Raw genomic sequence first — 17,629 nt, forward strand, 5'->3', positions numbered from 1 at the left:
ACCGTCTGTTATTTACAAAAAAACACCTAGGCTAAATATACTTGTTATTGTGCTTCTGTCTTTCTGTGTCTTTTCATCTGTAAACTCCCTCACCCTCTCTCTCTTCTCTTGATCGCCCTCTCAGGAGAACACTTCACTGTCCCGCTTCATTGTAGGATTTCTGCAATGTCTCTACTTCAGTTTGACCATCTCTGTTATGAAGTTATGGAATACTAAATAAATAAGTAATTAGATACCGTAACGTTACTGCACTCATAAAGAATGATAAGAATAAGAATAATGCGTATTGAACTGGTTTAATTAATTAGTGAGTTTCAAGTAATTAGTTAGAAGCCCTATTTTATCAGTATGTCTGCACAGCAGTTACAATGGTCAAACATTAAAACAGAATTGTCGCCATTTTCTCTTTAATAGTTAGTAACATTAGATATTTTAATGAGATATGGACCGCAAAACAAAAAATGTCCCTGGTTTTCCTTTTATGAACTACTGAATGCAAGTAGTCACCTTAGCTTATTTTGTTATGAGATGATAATGTGAATTACTCGTTTAGTTTCTTTTACGTTAAAAAGAAGTTCGAATTTTCAAAAGGTCTTACGTTTTTTTTCGGGGGGGAGGCCCTTTTTCCAGTTTAGAGCAATAGCCCCTCCAAATGTCTGTGCACGTCCCTGTGTGTGTGTATCCTGACAGCCAATCAGCTGCTCGGCTTCTCTCTACTCCTTCCTCCGCAGGACAGTCCATGGCCCATATATTGCATAATACAGTCTTTGGTATTCACAGCTGCGCAGAGACGTCCATCCAGCCGACAGCAGCAGACATAAATTCATCTGGACCTCGAGACTGCATCTGCAAAAATGGCTTCTCAGGTAAAAAAAAATCCACTTCCATTGTATGCGGCAGTGTTTCGTAGACGCTTTATCGCATTTAAATAAAGAACGGTTGTAGCGACAGGGTGTGTTCACTTCCCTCCAGTCATACTAGTGTGTGTCAACCATCTTTGTCGGTGTGGGATGAGTTAATGTAATACATATGTATTCTCTGGTTCTTAGTGCAAGCAGATTGCTTAAACAACACGCCAAATAAACAGTATTTTAAATATAAGTAATTATGGAAAGGAGTTGCCTCTTATTACATTTAGTAGATGGAAAATATTTCACTTTTAATGACCATTTCGACCAGGGACGTGCACAGGTACGGGCTAATGTTGCCCGGGCAACGGCCCGTTTGGCATTTTTGGCTGAACTAACTGCTCCTCTGGAGAGAGTGAGAGTTTGTTTTTGTTTTTTCTGTTGTGGCCGAATCATAAGCCCACAATTAGTATTGTAGCGTCTCGCTGCGGGAAACACACTTTGTTTGCGCTGTCATCTGCGTTAAGACCACCTCAGTGTCGGATTTTGGAAACTTGATTTTGAGTTGTCTCATGGCAGTTAGGGTATTAGGGACAAACCAGGGGACTTTACTTCCTCTTGATACCGTCGGTTATTTACAAAAAATCACCTAAATATAGCCTACTTGTTGTTATTGTGCTTCTGTCTTTCTGTGTCTTTTCATCTGTAAACTCCCTCAATGGGGCCGCTCGCTCTCTTTTCTTGATCGCCCTCTCACGGGTGAACAGTTCAATGTCCCGCTTCATTGTAGGATTTCTGCCATGTCTCTACCACTTTAGTTTGACCATCTCTGTTACTAAGTTATGGAATACTAAATAAATAAGTAATTAGATACCTTACCGTTACTGCGCTCATAAAGAATGATAAGAATAAGAATAATGCGTATTGAACTGGTTTAATTAATTGGTGAGTTTATTTAAGGTAATTAGTTAGATGCCCTATTTTATCAGTATGTCTGCACAGCAGTTACAATGGTCAAACTACATTAGAACAGAATTGTCCCCATTTTGTCTTTAATAGTTACTAACATTAGATATTTTAATGAGATATGGACCACAAAACATTTTAAAAACCAAGTCACCGAATGCAAGTAGTCACCTTAACTTATTTTGTTATGAGATGTGAATTACTGTTCAATTTAGTTGATGTAATAATCGTTTGGTTTCCTTTACATTAAAAACAAGTTACAATTTTCATAAGGTATGTTTTTTTTCGGGGGGAGGCCCTTTTTCCAGTTTAGAGCAATAGCCCCTTCAAATGTCTGTGCACGTCCCTGATTTCGACTCCTATTAAAGGTTTGGAGGTTAATATTTAGAGTTGATGGTGTTCACGTTTCCTATCTTTAATGATCTGTTCTGCAATGTGCTAGAGCTTTCGTAAGGAGATTATTCAAGTAGGCACAAAGCACAAGAGTGTTGAATAAAAAGCCCATTGTTTAACTCAAACTTGTGAAACAAAAGGTCTCCCGGGCTGTGCACCATGACTACAACACTATGCTCAGATTTTTAATCAGTGTTGTTTGTAACTTATTAATATGCATATTCCTTAAACGGATTCATCTGTCGGACTTGGCAAAGAAGATAAGTGTTTTTATCAGTGCTTACCCTGTGCTGAAATGATAGCTTAGCATTGAATAAGATAACAGAAATATAATGAGTGGCTATGGGAACATTTGTTATCTGCAGGCAGAGTTTGAGAAATTGGCAGAGGATGTGAAGAAGGTGAAGACGAGGCCTACAGACCAGGAGCTGCTGGACCTCTATGGCCTTTATAAGCAGGCAACAGTTGGAGATGTTAACACCGGTATGACTTCAGATTCAGAATAACTTCCATGCAATATTCCCGAATTTCGGAACATTTCCTTACTCCCTGTGTCATGTCACAATTGCAGAAAGACCAGGAATGCTGGACTTCAAAGGAAAAGCAAAGTGGGATGCCTGGAACTCTAGGAAAGGTAACTTATAAAGAATTTCTTGTAAAGCTGGCTAGAAAACAAGCAACATTAGTTTATATAATTTGTTCTATGTCTTGTAATTGCACTGTTGAGGAAACTATTTTTCATACATGAAATAACTACACCGTAGTTGTATATGTTATGACGATAAACCTTTGAATCTTGAATCATATTAAAATGTTGTGTTTTAATCCAATTATGTTTCAGAAAAGTCCAAGGAGGATGCCATGTCGGCCTACATTGCACTTGCAACGGAAGTCATTAGCAAATATGGCTTGTAAAGCTTGAAATGAACAGAAGAGGCATGAATAACCCAAAAAGAGGACAGCCTACTAACGCAATGACTGAAGCAATGCAGATATTCCTAATAGCACGTAGCCTTCTGTTTTCAGAGTCTACAATTATGCAGGAACAAGGGTAATTTGAAATGGGCTGTATTTCATGTTTTTTTAATTTTTTTTAATGGATTACTAATTGAACAACTTCCATGCATCCTTTTAAAGTTAGAAATATTACATTTGCTCATTTCTGTTTTTACTAACTTAGTAGATGTAGTTTAAACTTGTCACCACGTGTTACCAGCAAAACACATTCACTTTTAAATGTAGCTTGATTCTTCATCTCACCAGGATAAACTCAATGCTGTGAAATGTCAAAAATAAAACGTATTTGAGCACTGTTTGTCTTTTGTTGTTGTTATTCAGCCTACCCTCATTGATATAACGAAGGGGGTCAAAATTCTCAAATGAACACGCATTTAAACACATTTCTGACCTTCATCAATATATGATTTATAGCAGGACTGTTTTAGTTTTGGCTTGGTGCACGGAATAGTCATGGCAACTGAGAGTATTTTAGCAACAGAATAAAGATTGTAGATTTTGTTCAATTTACTGTACATTGGAAGCACTTAATGTAATTAGGTATTATGAAGAGAAATGATGAAAGCAAGCAAAACAGATACAGTCTCACTTTTCAGATCAATGTGAAACGCATACTAAAAGTGAAAATGTGATCAAATTGGCAATGTCTCTCTTTTATTAGTTGAAAGACAATCTGTAGCTTGAGTATGCTATATTGTATATGTATGCTTCTCCCCTCTTGACAGTGCTCTGCTTCATCACAGGTGATGCATCAGGCTTCGTACGGTCATTGAAAACCTGGAAAAGTCATGGAAATTCAAAATGCAAATTCCAGGCCCTGGAAAAGTTATGGAAAACAATATTTTTCCCGAAGTTTTGGAAAAGTCATGGAAATGTAACTAAAGTTGCGTCAAATATAATTTGACGCAAAGTACTCAGATCTTGTACTTAATACAAGTAAAGTACTCAGATCTTGTATTTGAGTAAAAGTAGAAGTACTCAGATGTTGTACTTGAGTAAAAGTAGAAGTACTCAGATCTTGTACTTGAGTAAATATAGAAGTACTCAGATCGTGTACTTGAGTAAAAGTAGAAGTACTCAGGTCTTGTAAGTGTTGGGGAATATTTTCCAAGGCCCATAACTTTGACCCAGTTCATCAGTTCAAACTGTCCTGACTGAGCACACGCACCTCGTAACCTTTGCTGCTGTGCTCTCAGTGTTCTGTCTCCCTGTTCCTGCCTGTTGGCGTCAGCTGATAGAGGTGTTATGATTTTATCTTGTTATGCAGCATGTTGATGATGCTCTCTGAACTAGCTAAATACATGGGTCTGGGGTAGAGTTCTTCAGAATTGACGTGGCAACTCTACCGTGCAGTCAGATCGTAGCTGCTGTGACTTGTGATGTGAATTCTCCGGCCGAAGCTCCAAATAAACCATCAGTGTTTGACATCAAAGCTCCTGCTCTTCCCGTGTCTCTTTCCTGAGTCGGTGACTCCCACTGCATTGCTACACAGAAGTTTCCCTTACAGTAAGTAAAAGTAGAAGTACTCAGATCTTGTACTTGAGTAAAAGTAGAAGTATCAGAGTGTAGGAATACTCTGTTACAGTAAAAGTCCTGCATTCAAAATGTTACTCAAGTCAAAGTACAAAAGTATTATCATCAAAATATAGTTAAAGTAGCAACAGTAAAAGTAGTCATTGTGCAGATTGGTCCATTTCAGAATAATATATATGATATGTTTTATAATGATTGATCATGAAAGTGTTCTCAAAGCTGGTAAAGGTGCAGCTAGTTTGAATGACTTTGTATACTGCAGGGTAGCTTGTGGATTTACTCCAGGTGGAACTAAAGTCTGATTTAACACTTGATTATATTTCACATCATTCATCCACATCTGTGAAGTAACTAAAGGGATTAAATACATGTAGAGGAGGAAAAGTACACCATGTACCTCTGAACTGTAAAGGAGTAGAAGTACAAAGTAGCAAAAACATTGAAATACTTAAATAAAGTACAAGTATCTCAAAATTGTACCCATGTATAGTACTTGTTGAGTTTATGAACTTAGTTACTTTACACCAGTGGCTATAAAGATAGAAAGACTAAGCCTTGCACAGAGGCATGAAAATACATTTTCAAAATGCTCAACAGTGCTGCCAAAATTATAAACTGACTGCTACACAATTAAAATAAATGCTTTTATATATTTCTACTAGATGTGACTCTTTGGCGTTTCTGTTATTATTAACACTGCTGCTTTAGTTGTTCTGACTGCTAAAATCATCTGTTATTCCTAATTTTAAAGCCGATATTCCGTGGGGTCGGGGGGCTCGGATCCTTGTCACCTTTTTCATACCTGATGAGTTTGCCTCCCTGACTGCAGTTGCTTCAGCGTGTCGAAGCTAGTAAGCCTACTATTTGATTTGATAGGCACAACATGTTTCATATGCAGACCTTATTTTCCTGTTCCATGTTAAAATAAACCATTTTCAGTGGTAATTTTTTTTGGTCATGGAAAACGAGGTAAAGGTCATTGAGAAGTCATGGAAAAGTCATTGCAAATCATTGGTGAAAAAGTGTATGAACCCTGATACATGTTTCTATCACCATTGCATCTTGTATTGGGTTAAATTATAAATATCTACTGCAGAAACTGCCCAGTTACCACTGCTCTCTGGTTACACTTTAATACAGTGCTAGCAATTTGAGGTCACATGAAATGTAAATCTTAGCTGTAAGCCTACTTCTTGTTCACATTGAGCTTGGAAATAGGGGTTAAAATATCTCTTTTATTTATGTATTCTTAATTACTGAAACTATGTCTGTCTTTACATTATCTATACCGCACATATATAAAGACTAACTGCAATAACTGGATTTCATTCATTAAATCAAAGCCCTGTCACCTCTGTGCAGTATAACAGCTCACTATCAGTGCCTCATCATTGTTTCACTGATTAAATCTAGGTCAAGTGCCACCATCTCGCGCATGCGCAGTGAGATCTTCCGGATGGGTTTAGTGGGGTAAAGGTAACAGGACCGCTGCTGCTGCTGCGGACATAAACACACTGACTACAGATATTTCTGCTGTGCATTGATACTGTAAGCAAAGTCGACTCATCCTGAAGAAGGTGAGCTAGGATATGCATTGTGTTGGAAAGCTAGGAACTGTGCCGTTAAATCAAGTTTAACCCTCACAAAATGTCTATTGTTGTTGACAATATCCGCAGGCGAGAGTAGCTAATGCGATGGGACTATAATCGTTTGCTTGCTCACTGGAACAGTTAGCTCTGTTGCATGAATAAACAAGTAAAAACTCCCAAACTGACTGCTTTCAACAAGCGGTTTAGCAGTCCGTGTTTCCATTACCTAGGGCTTTGAAAGCTAAGTAACTCAACTTTTCTTGAGTCTCGTGATTTTGAAGGAGGATTATAAATGAACGTAGTTTGTTTCATGTATAGCAACACAGCTCAGCAACGCGTTAAAGCACTTTGGAACTGTGGGATAACATGTGAATGTTTATCAGTCACAATGAAATTCAAAGCTTTTGTTTATGTTGTGCAAAAGCAGCCTGTTGCACCAACTATACGTTAATAATTTCTTGAGTTAGGGTGCAAAGTCCACTCTAAAAGTTAGATTAAAGTAGTGGGTTTGATACTTAAGTTAAGTCCATGTTTGGCTGCAAAGTGAAAAGTACTTTTCTTGATGCTGAAATAGCTAACGGTGTTTGTTATCAGACAACACAATGGTAATGGACAAAGTATTGTGATTATGTGATAATTAGACATCTTTACAGCTGGTGCAATAACAACAGAAACATCGAGTGGTCATATACAGTATTGCATGCTTATGGGCAGATGAAATTATAAATTATAACAATCACATGATGATAGAACAGGCAAACCGTTTACTAGAACACTATCTAACCCAGGGGTGTCCACACGTTTCTCACCGAGGGCCATATACAGAAAAATATAAGAAGAGCTGGGCCACTTACTAGAGGTGATGTTTATTGCCTCATAAATTAAGTTATAAGTCAGCAAAATCAATCAAATGTAGGTCAATTATGCTTGTTATTGAATATGCTTATTTAATTTGAAAAAAACAGCCTACATCCCAGCTCTCCATAGGGTTTCATTTATTTTGTTAGCAGCTCATTCCTTAAACAGGAGCCTCAGATTGCTAATAATTAGGGGAAATATGAAGGGTAAATGTCATGCTTGTTATATAAAGAAGTTATTGGGCTTTTTTCTTATCAAGTTAGATTTGTTAGAAAATGTTTTCAAATGTAATTGATTGAATTTATTTCAAAAAGTGGGCTTGTTGACACATGACTACTGTGTAATATATGTTTACATATATATTTACGAAGTACAATATAAGACAAGCACAAGTTTAATTTGTGGGCCATACTTTCAGAATTAGCTGAGGGCCGATTCATAATGGTCCACGGACCGCAGTTTGGACACCCCTGGTCTAACCTTATATATTCTTCACAATGTTGCACAGATTATATTTATTTAATTACCAGTTAACCAATGTGTAATATGAATGAAACCCTGCAAACCATTCTACAGAAAAATTATAAAGCTGCGCATTTGAATTACAGGCATATTGTACAACTTAAACGTTATCCTATAGTCAGGGGTGCACATCACTTTTTTGCCCTGGTTCTCAAAGGAGCACCTGGAGATGTTGCTTGGTGCTCATCCTTAAAATGAAATAAACCGTAACTTTTGAGGGGGTCTTGACTTTATTTGCCAGACACAGCACTAAACACACATGCAGAGGTGAACACAGAACACACATGCAGAGGTGAACACAAGACAACATTAGCAGCATGACCAGTAATCCTACAAGCTGTCATCACATCCCTCCTGACTGTTCTCCTCACTGTCTTCCTCTCTGTCAGACATGGTAGCTGATGATGTAGGCCTACTACTTTCTCTAGTTGAGGCTGCGATTAGCTGCTTGCATCCACAAGTTAACAGCTGGTTTTGGGTCGAAAGTCTCTGTTGTCATCTTAGACAAGTGGATGTAATCAAATAAGTATGTGAACATAACCAATAACCTACCATAGCCAATAACAAATGAATGTAACTTATTTTATTTGTGTTGTTCATTCATATCTTATTTTACCTTAACATTTATTTATTTATGCATTTATTTTATCTCTCCAGTTTGAAAGGATATTTTTGGTTACTGTCCTATAGTATACATTGGAATGATTTAAAACCTGTTTATCCCAATAATTATAAAGGAGTGCCTTGGAAATATGTGTTTACATAAATTGTGACCAAACCGTTTGAACTTAGACTAAGAGTCCTTTACCTCACTGAGCTGTAGTTAACTTATCAGCCTCTCAGTCTGACTGGAGAGGACTCTCCCTCCACATTATTGTAGAAACATCTTCTTCTTATATCCGTTAGAGCAGCTAGCACGGCACCAGATTCTAATAACAACAGCGCTGGTACCGGTGCACCCTCCCTCTCTCCCTCGCATTTTGGCTGTGAGCTGCGGGCGCCAGATAAGCCAACATCCCCCATTTTCATCACTTACAGCGCCCATCGTACAGGGCAAAAGAAACGTGTAACCGGGGTGAAAAGGGTGTTACATTTACTTAATTATGAATATTGAATATCAAGGCCGAAAATTAGGATGAGCCCCAACGGTCAAAATGTTTTTTTCCCTCCCAGAACTGCCAGCGCAGCACCTCCCCAGATCTGGCGCCCTCGGCGAACATAGCCAGTGCCGGCCGGCCCTGAGTTCATATCATGGTTCATATGCAACTCGCAAATCTATATATCTATATATATATATATATATATCTATATATATCTCTCTATCTCTCTCTCTCTCTCTCTCTCTCTCTCTCTCTCTCTCTCTCTCTCTCTCTCTCTCTCTCTCTCTCTCTCTCTCTCTCTCTCTCTCTCTCTCTCTCTCTCTCTCTCTCTCTCTCTCTCTCTCTCTCTCTCTCTCGCTCTCTCGCTCTCTCTCTCTGTACGCAAATGCGCTTTATTTCAAATGACCCGGTGCTCTTTTTTTTGCCGGAGGTGGGCACGCTTATAGTCATATAAACTGGACGCGCAGTTTTCAGATCTAAAGTTATGTTGTAGATAATCTGAAACCTCTGATGTAGGACACAACTATTTCAGATGTTTGTTTTGTTGATCCATTCTTAATTCCTTCCAGGGAGAAGAAATGGATAATCATTTGTCAAAGGCTCCCCCAGAGACGACCTTCCAGCACCAAGACACCCTGCCATCCCTGCCGGTCCCATCACTGGAGACCAGCCTCTCAAAGTACCTGAATGCAGGTAGGATAGTAACTTTGAACAGCCTGCTGTGTCGCAAGTTCCTCTGTTTCAGAATTGACTCACTATTTGAAAAGAAAATGTGCAACTTTGAGGTGTTTTAATCATGTCAAACTCTTAATATTATAACAGCATACAAATGTTTGAGCTTGCGTGTATGATTGTTGCATATGTTCTCATTTTGTAAAATGTACGCAAGCTCATGAAATCAGTTTTTACAATAAAAAATGCCTAATGCCCAAAAACAAAACAAAAAAACAAACAATTCATTCCCCCGTATGATTGTATAGGCCGATTGTCGAACCAGGAGGAACAATGCGGATTCCGTCCTGGTCGTGGAACGACGGATCAGCTTTTTACTCTCGCAAGGATCCTGGAGGGGGCCTGGGAGTACGCTTATCCGGTCTACATGTGTTTTGTAGACTTGGAGAAGGCGTATGACCGAGTTCCCAGGGAGTTACTGTGGGAGGTGCTGCGGGAGTATGGGGGGAGGGGGTCTCTACTCAGGGCCATCCAATCTCTGTACTCCCAAAGCGAGAGCTGTGTCCGGGTCCTCGGCAGTAAGTCGGACCCATTTCCGGTGAGGGTTGGCCTCCGCCAGGGCTGCGCTTTGTCACCAATCCTGTTTGTAATATACATGCATCGGATTTCGAGGCGTAGTCGTGGGGGCGGGAGTCTGCAGTTCGGTGGACTAAGGATTGCACCACTGCTTTTTGCAGATGATGTGGTTCTGATGGCTTCATCGGTCTGCTACCTTCAGCACTCACTGGATCGGTTCGCAACCGAGTGTGAAGCGGCTGGGATGAGGATCAGCACCTCCAAATCTCAGGCCATGGTTCTCAGCAGGAAACCGATGGACTGTCCACTCCAAGTAGGGAATGAGTCCTTACCCCAAGTGAAGTTGTTGTTCTCGAGTGAGGGAACAATGGAGCGTGAGATGGGCCGGAGAATCGGAGCAGCGGGAGCGGTACTGCAGTCGCTTTACCGCACCGTTGTGACGAAAAGGGAGCTGAGCCAGAAGGCAGAGCTCTCTGTCTACCGGGCCATTTTCGTTCCTACCCTCACCTATGGTCATGAAGGATGGGTCATGACCGAAAGAACGAGATCGCGGATACAAGCGGCCGAGATGGGTTTCCTCTCCGCCGGGTGGCTGGTGTCTCCCTTAGAGATAAGGTGAGAAGTTCGGTCATCCGGGAGGGACTCGGAGTTGAGCCGCTCCTCCTTCGCGTCGAAAGGAGTCAGATGAGGTGGTTCGGGCACCTAGTTAGGATGCCACCTGGGCGCCTCCCTAGGGAGGTGTTCCAGGCACGTCCAGCTGGGAAGAGACCAAGGGGTAGACCTAGGACCAGGTGGAGGGATTATATCTCTTCGCTGGCCTGGGAGCGCCTTGGGATCCCCCAGTCAGAGCTGGTTGATGTCGCCAGGGAAAAGGAAGTTTGGGGCTCTCTGCTGGAACTGCTACCTCCGCGACCCGACCACGGATAAGCGGGAGAAGATGGATGGATGGATGGATGATTGAATGTTGTCTGTCCTATTGCCGTGTTTGTTAGTGTTATGTATTTGTTTGTATTTTTTACACACCGGGACAGAGTTGCACTCTGAATCTCGTTATACTCTGTGTATAATGACAATAAAAGGCTTTAACTTAACTGGCTTTAACTAATGTTCACAATTATTTTGTATTGCCATGTCTCCATCAGTTCACCTATTTGCATCTGAGGAAGAGTTTAAGGCTACGTTGGACATTGTGAATACATTTCAAGAGGGTGTTGGCCAAGAGCTGCACCAAAAGCTACTGCAGAAAGCCAGAACAAACAGGAATTGGGTGTGTAATGAATCTGTCATTTATTTTTTGGGTGTTACAGTCTTAGATGTTTTACTCATCCTTACTTATATGTTTTTTAAACAAAAATAACATTCCTCAGCTGGAAGAATGGTGGTTAGATGTTGCGTATCTGGAGGTTCGCATCCCATCTCAGCTGAATGTGAACTTTGCCGGCCCGGGGCCCTACCTGGAGCACTGTTGGCTCCCCGAAGAGGGAACTCAGCTGCAGAGGGCTAGTATTAGCACATGGCACACACTACAGTACTGGAACCTGATCCGCACGTAAGATTTGCTCAAACACATTTTTACAAGCTGTGTTTTTGTGTTTTGTTAATCAAAAGCTGGTCTTTTAATATGAAATGGGGTATTTATGAAATGTGTTGTTTTCTTTTCTTTTTAGGGAGAGGCTGCATCCTCAGAAAGCCGGCAAACTGCCGTTAGATATGGACCAGTTCAGAATGCTGTTCTGCACCTGCAAAGTACCTGGAGTGAAGAAGGACACCATCCGTAACTACTTCAAGACAGGTGGAAATAATCTTATCTTATCTAGAGCCTTCAGACACACCTCCGATAGCTTTAGCATAATTTCTCAGTTTTTAATTATAACCGTTGTTTTTGTGCGTTTTTTTCCTTGCCACAGAGAGTGAGGGGCCGTGCCCTTCCCATTTGGTGGTGATGTGTCGTGGACGAATGTTCACATTTGATGCAGTGTGTGATGGACAAATCCTCACTCCTCCAGAAATACTCAGGTAGTGATATACACACAAGTACAAACATCATTCAACAGAACAACGGAGGGTTGAAAGGTCCGTCCATGAACAAACTGCCGCTGATAGTGCTAAATGTACTAAAACATGGAGGAACAGTACACATCTTACCACTGAGTTTGAATTCATTTTATTCTATTTTTAGAGATGTGAGGATACATTTTCACCATTAGTCAGAATCTTAACTGTCCTAGTAAGAAATATATATGAAAGAATAACAGTTTTTACTGTGCCCCAGAGCAGCAGGAATTTTAAATAATTGTATTACAGAAGCAACAGGGAAACGTGTGTTAATTGTGTTAACAGGGAAACCGGTGTTAATTCCAGCAAGAACTTGCTTATCGGGTTCCAAGTTGATCATATCATTGATCAACATCCATAAACATATAATTCATAATTAGCTGTGAAAGGTTAATGCTATATACTCCTGGGAAGTACTGAAATAATTGGATTTAAAAATACATTTAATGACGCTTTATTTATTTATTTTTTAATTGCATTTTGTAAGGTATTTTATCTAACTATGAGCCTCTATTAGGTGATTGAGAAGCATAGAGGGCTCAATGTTGCCTTGTTTTATTTGATGTACAGGCAGCTGAGCTATGTGAAAGAGTGCTGTGTGGGGGAGCCAGAGGGAGACGGAGTGTCGGCCCTCACCTCAGAAGAGAGGTCTCGCTGGGCGCAGGTATGGGTGTTCACATTTCAACATTTAGGTGTCCATCTTTGTTAATGAGATCTAAAGCAGTTCTTATATTACAAAAGCATAGTTGAGTCAGTACTGTCAGTATTTATCTTTCTCTGCAGACCAGGGAGCATCTTATAAGCATCGATCCACACAATAGCAACATCCTGGAGACCATCCAGAGCAGCCTGTTCGTCTTATCTCTGGATGAAACCAAACCCTACTCCTCTCCAGTGAACTACACAAATGTAAGAGCATCACAACGTATATTTTTTACTTTGTATTGTTCACTAGAATTTATATATATTTTTTCAAGGAATGAGTTGTTTCTGATTGCGTGACTTTGAAATTCTGAACAAAGATAACCAGGGCGGCCCTTACAGGGGACCCCACAATCCGCTGGGGCGACAAATCGTACAACTCACTCAGCTTCGCAGATGGAACTTTTGGAACCACTTGTGATGTGAGTTTGTATACGTGTGTCATGCTAAAGGAAATCTGAGAAACACTATATGACACATGTATACTGTATGTGAAAGATTTCATTATCATTAAGATAAGAAAAAACAGATTTCATAACACTGATTGTTTTTTTGCAGCATGCACCTTATGATGGCATGGTGCTGGTGTCTTTGAGTTGGTATCTGGACCAGCAAATCAAAGCTACAGAAGGCAAATGGAAGGTAAATATTGACTATTACTTTATTTTTTACATCCATTTAAATAGTTCATGGTGGTTCAATTTAAATGTATATGTCAACTCTCCACATAACGATGTCTATGCTTTTGAAGGGATCAGAGGCAGTCAGAGCCGTGCACCGTCCTGAGGAGCTGGTGTTTACTGTGGACGAAAAAGTCCGGAGTGACATCCGCCACGCCAAACAGCAGTACCTGGAGACGGTGAGCCAGGATTACACCAAACTGTAGTAGAAAAAGCCTGATGCAAAATCACTTAGTCACAGCCGTGTGGGTCGTGGTTTTTCAGGCACAAGACCTGCAGATTGTGTGTTACGCCTTCACAGCGTTTGGAAAAGATGCCATCAACCAGAAGAAGCTGCACCCAGACACTTTTGTACAACTAGCAAAGCAGTTGGCCTTCCAGCGAATGCACAAAAGGTACAAGATGATACAAAAAATAGTACCATGTGTTTACTGATGTTTGATGTCCAAGAAGTGAAAGGCCCTTAATTTCTCTCCTTAACCTTCACAGGCCGGGCAGTTGTTATGAGACCGCAATGACTCGCAAGTTCTACCACGGCCGGACGGAGACGATGCGTCCCTGCACCCAGGAGGCTGTCAACTGGTGTAAAGCCATGATGGACCCCTCGTGTGATGTAAGTGTGTACACGTCTGAAACTCTACACTGTGGCAAAATCAGGCTTTTGCTCATTTACAGGGTACATCCATTTATTTTTCTGTCAGGCTGGTAGCAGGAGGAAAGCCATGCTGGCAGCCTTCAATATGCACAACAACCTGATGGTTGAAGCCCAGGATGGACAAGGTTAGTTCAGTTTTCCTGTCACGATAAAATGAGTCTTGGTATCTCCTCCTATTTACAAATTGGAGTATTAATGTTTGGGTGATCAGGGTGACATGTTGTTTTCTGACGCTTGTGTCTCAAATATTAATCTGTCATTTTCTGACAATGTTTCCAGGTTTTGACAGGCATCTTCTTGGGCTGTATCTTATCGCCAGAGAGGAGGGACTTCCCACTCCAGACCTCTTCATGGATCCCCTTTACTCATTGAGGTATTACCTGTAAAGCTGTGTCTGTGTGTGTCTATGCTGTTTTTAAAGTGAGATGACCCACTATGCCAATTTCCAAATTCCATAATTTTTTCCAACATATATTTTACATAGTCGTAGCAAGAAAAGCACATTGACAATATCCTAATAAGGAATTGTTGGGGAGTTCCTTCTGTCTGACTTGTGTTTGTGTCTGCAGCGGTGGAGGTGGTAACTTCGTGCTGTCGTCCAGCCTGGTGGGCTACACCACAATTCTGGGGGCCGCGGCTCCCATGGTGCACCACGGCTACGGGTTTTTCTATCGCATCAGAGACGACAGGTGAGTTAAGGCTTATACGCATGTTTCCATAATGCAGTTTTTTCTTCTGAAAATCGTTCTGCTCCAACTGTAATGTTTTAGCAACCTTTTAAAACACAAGATTAATTAGTTTTATTAATTAGATTATTTGCTCAATTATAAGCTGCTTTTCCTAGTTCTTGAACGTTTTAGAAATATTAATGATGTGCATCTTTGTCATTCATATGTTTATTTTAGGGCTGTCAAGTTAACGCGTTAATAACGGGAGGACCGGGAGGGTGTGTGTGTATGTGTGGCCCGAGCGAGCGAGAGAGAGACCTTACGTGCATTGTTGTTGTTAGCATCTGGTGCTAGCTAGCTGCGCTAACGGATATAAGGAGCTGTTTAAATGAAAACAGAGGAGCGCTCTATCCACACAACTGCGCCGAGCACTTGACTTTATGCAGGCAGCCAGACAGCGGGACATTGTACGAAAAGTCAGCACACTCAGCACGGATAGTGCAACATGATTGCAGCGTCCAGGCAGCTCCCGTTCGAGCATATGCCTTGAGTTGCACATAGCTCCAACGATCCATCACACACACACACACACACACACACACACACACACACACACACACACACACACACACACACACACACACACACACACACACACACACACACACACACACACACACATTGTATTGTATTATTGTATGAGAGGTTCCAGGTTGAATTGAGGCGAATATTTGTAATGTTCAGAGGTTGTTGTGTTTAATATTCATGAGAATATTTGTCATTGTTCAAATGATAATAAACATTAGCATAACGCATATTTGTCCACTCATATGTTGATAAGAGTATTAAAAACTTGAAAAATATTCCTCTAAGGTACATTTAGAACAGATCAAAAATGTGCGAGTAATTTGCGATTAATCGCGATTAACTATGGACAATCATGCGATTAATCGCGATTAAATATTTTAATCGACTGACAGCCCTAGTTTATTTACATACGGTTTTTACCTTAAAAGTTGAACATTTGTGCGTAGCCTCCCTGCTTTTTCAGCGATTTCAATAATACCCACATTCTGCCTTATTTCTCCCCAGGATCGTGGTCTCCCGCAGCTGCATGAGTGAATGTAACAGTCTAAACATGGCTGGATTTGAAGTCGGAGAGGTTAAAGATGTCAGCAGCAAGGAGCCTTAGAGCTATCATCATCAAAAGTGTGACTAGAAGACGTTGAGAAGACGCAAGAGCAGAAGTTAAGGAGTGTATACCTTGAGAGTGAAAGCTCTCATTTGAATCAAAACCTAAGGAACAGATGTTACATTACATCAACACAAGTACGGTTTAATTCAACTGATGAGTGCCTTTGCAATTGATTAGAAACTACTATTCAGTACAGTCTTTATTCGTGTTTTCGTTTTTTAGAAATCCAAATAATACTGTCTTGGCGTGGAACTCTTGCCGTGAGACAGACGCTGCGACTCTGTTCAACAACTTCTCCAGCTCCATGCATGAGATGCTCCACCTGGCCACCACATCTCAGCTATAAGTAACACTTTATTGCCCTCACGGTTCACCAACACTGGTAATAGCCGACAGCTAGCGATAGTCATGTTTGTTCAGAGCACAGATCAATGCAAAGTTGCTGAATCTGATCTGCTGATAGCCACTGGTTTGGGTATTAAATCAAATCTTATCAACTTTTCTGGTTCATGTACTGATTTATCATTTTTAGTTTAAATCTTTATGATTCTTGTGTACATTTTTTGGAGAATGTTTCATTTTAAATTCTGACAGTATTAATCCGTTTTTAAGATAAGCTAATGCTATGGCTCAAGGCCTTTTTATGGTGTTGGTTCTTCAGGGGGTAAATATTTACCAGACGCTGTGACCCATGGACAATTGAAGAAAATAGCTTCTGTTTCTTTTAGTTATTGTCCTTTAATTATTTTTGCAATTATGCATTCCGATTTAACTCATTAAAAATAACTTTATAAGTTAAATATAATTGATTTGTTTTATGTTATGGATTAGTACAAATCTAGAGAATAGCACATAACTTTAAAAGTTGGACTGAAATTATTTTTGTAGAAGAAATCTGTTAATATGGTCTTACTGTTTGTTTTTATGTTTGCATACAATCAAAATCGTGATAGGAATTACAGTGTTGATAGTTGTAGTGGGCAGGGGCGGACTGGCCATTGGGAATACCGGGAGTTTTCCCGGTGGGCCGGTGCTGTGCTTGGGCCGGTTGGTAGGGAAACGGGGTTCAGGGGGAGTGGCTGTACCCGTAGGATAGAAAAGGGGGAAGTGAGTGACGTCTGACTCAGAGGTTGCGCGGCTGTGGAGAAGAACGTGTTGCCCACATTCTGTTACTGAGTTTAGGCTAGTTAGCTAGCAGGTTTATTGTTTTGGGTGCAGTCACTTTTGTCTCCACTTGCTGTTCAAATAAATGTTGAAGAAAAAGTAAATCTGTTTCATATGGGTGTTGAGAGATGTATCCATAGATTTAGTCCCTAATTTTGCTCTCAAAATGGACCAGATAGATGCATTTAACTTCAACATTAAAACAAAACAAAAAAATCTTCCCGGGGGAGCATGCCCCCGGACCCCCCCTAGAAGAAGTGAGGTCCACCACCTGCCCACACCCCCTGTTAAATTGTCTCACCCACATTGAGGATGCTTCCTACGCCTATGTTTTATTCCATGCGTCAAGTCAGGCAAATTGGGTCCAAATGTTATTGCATCAATGATCTGTTAACATTAAAATCACTAAATATATGCTGTAACTATTTTGCTCTAG

At 40.5% G+C, this 17,629-nt stretch overlaps 1 protein-coding gene across 3 annotated transcripts; it reads left to right on the plus strand.

The window, feature by feature from the left end:
* The first annotated feature begins 727 nt into the window (after positions 1–727).
* On the plus strand, positions 728–16,526 carry LOC117451337 (acyl-CoA-binding protein homolog). Of its 3 annotated transcripts, XM_071204016.1 has the most exons (19): positions 728–866; positions 2,573–2,690; positions 2,779–2,841; positions 11,217–11,341; positions 11,442–11,623; positions 11,742–11,866; positions 11,982–12,090; positions 12,700–12,793; positions 12,913–13,038; positions 13,152–13,253; positions 13,390–13,473; positions 13,583–13,690; positions 13,776–13,906; positions 14,001–14,124; positions 14,213–14,291; positions 14,446–14,539; positions 14,736–14,855; positions 15,927–15,937; positions 16,266–16,526. In XM_071204016.1, the coding sequence occupies exons 1-19, from the start codon at positions 855–857 to the stop codon at positions 16,373–16,375; spliced, it is 1,917 nt and encodes a 638-aa protein (XP_071060117.1). In that variant the 5' UTR covers positions 728–854; the 3' UTR covers positions 16,376–16,526. The 3 variants fall into 3 exon arrangements, with proteins under 3 accessions (XP_071060117.1, XP_033945493.1, XP_071060116.1); XM_071204015.1 differs by lacking the exons at positions 728–866; positions 2,573–2,690; positions 2,779–2,841; positions 15,927–15,937; positions 16,266–16,526 and adding an exon at positions 15,072–15,108 and having other exon boundaries at positions 10,730–11,341; XM_034089602.2 differs by lacking the exons at positions 11,217–11,341; positions 11,442–11,623; positions 11,742–11,866; ... (11 more) ...; positions 15,927–15,937; positions 16,266–16,526 and adding an exon at positions 3,049–3,519 and having other exon boundaries at positions 757–866.
* Positions 16,527–17,629: the final 1,103 nt, after the last annotated feature.

This window comes from Pseudochaenichthys georgianus, chromosome 8 (genome assembly GCF_902827115.2).
Source record: "Pseudochaenichthys georgianus chromosome 8, fPseGeo1.2, whole genome shotgun sequence".
NCBI classification, from domain to species: domain Eukaryota; kingdom Metazoa; phylum Chordata; class Actinopteri; order Perciformes; family Channichthyidae; genus Pseudochaenichthys; species Pseudochaenichthys georgianus.

Coding starts and splice junctions, on each gene's coding strand:
- LOC117451337 (XM_071204016.1), top strand. Junction 2,691..2,778: donor AGTTGGAGATGTTAACACCG/GTATGACTTCAG, acceptor TCACAATTGCAG/AAAGACCAGGAATGCTGGAC. Junction 11,867..11,981: donor CCGTAACTACTTCAAGACAG/GTGGAAATAATC, acceptor TCCTTGCCACAG/AGAGTGAGGGGCCGTGCCCT.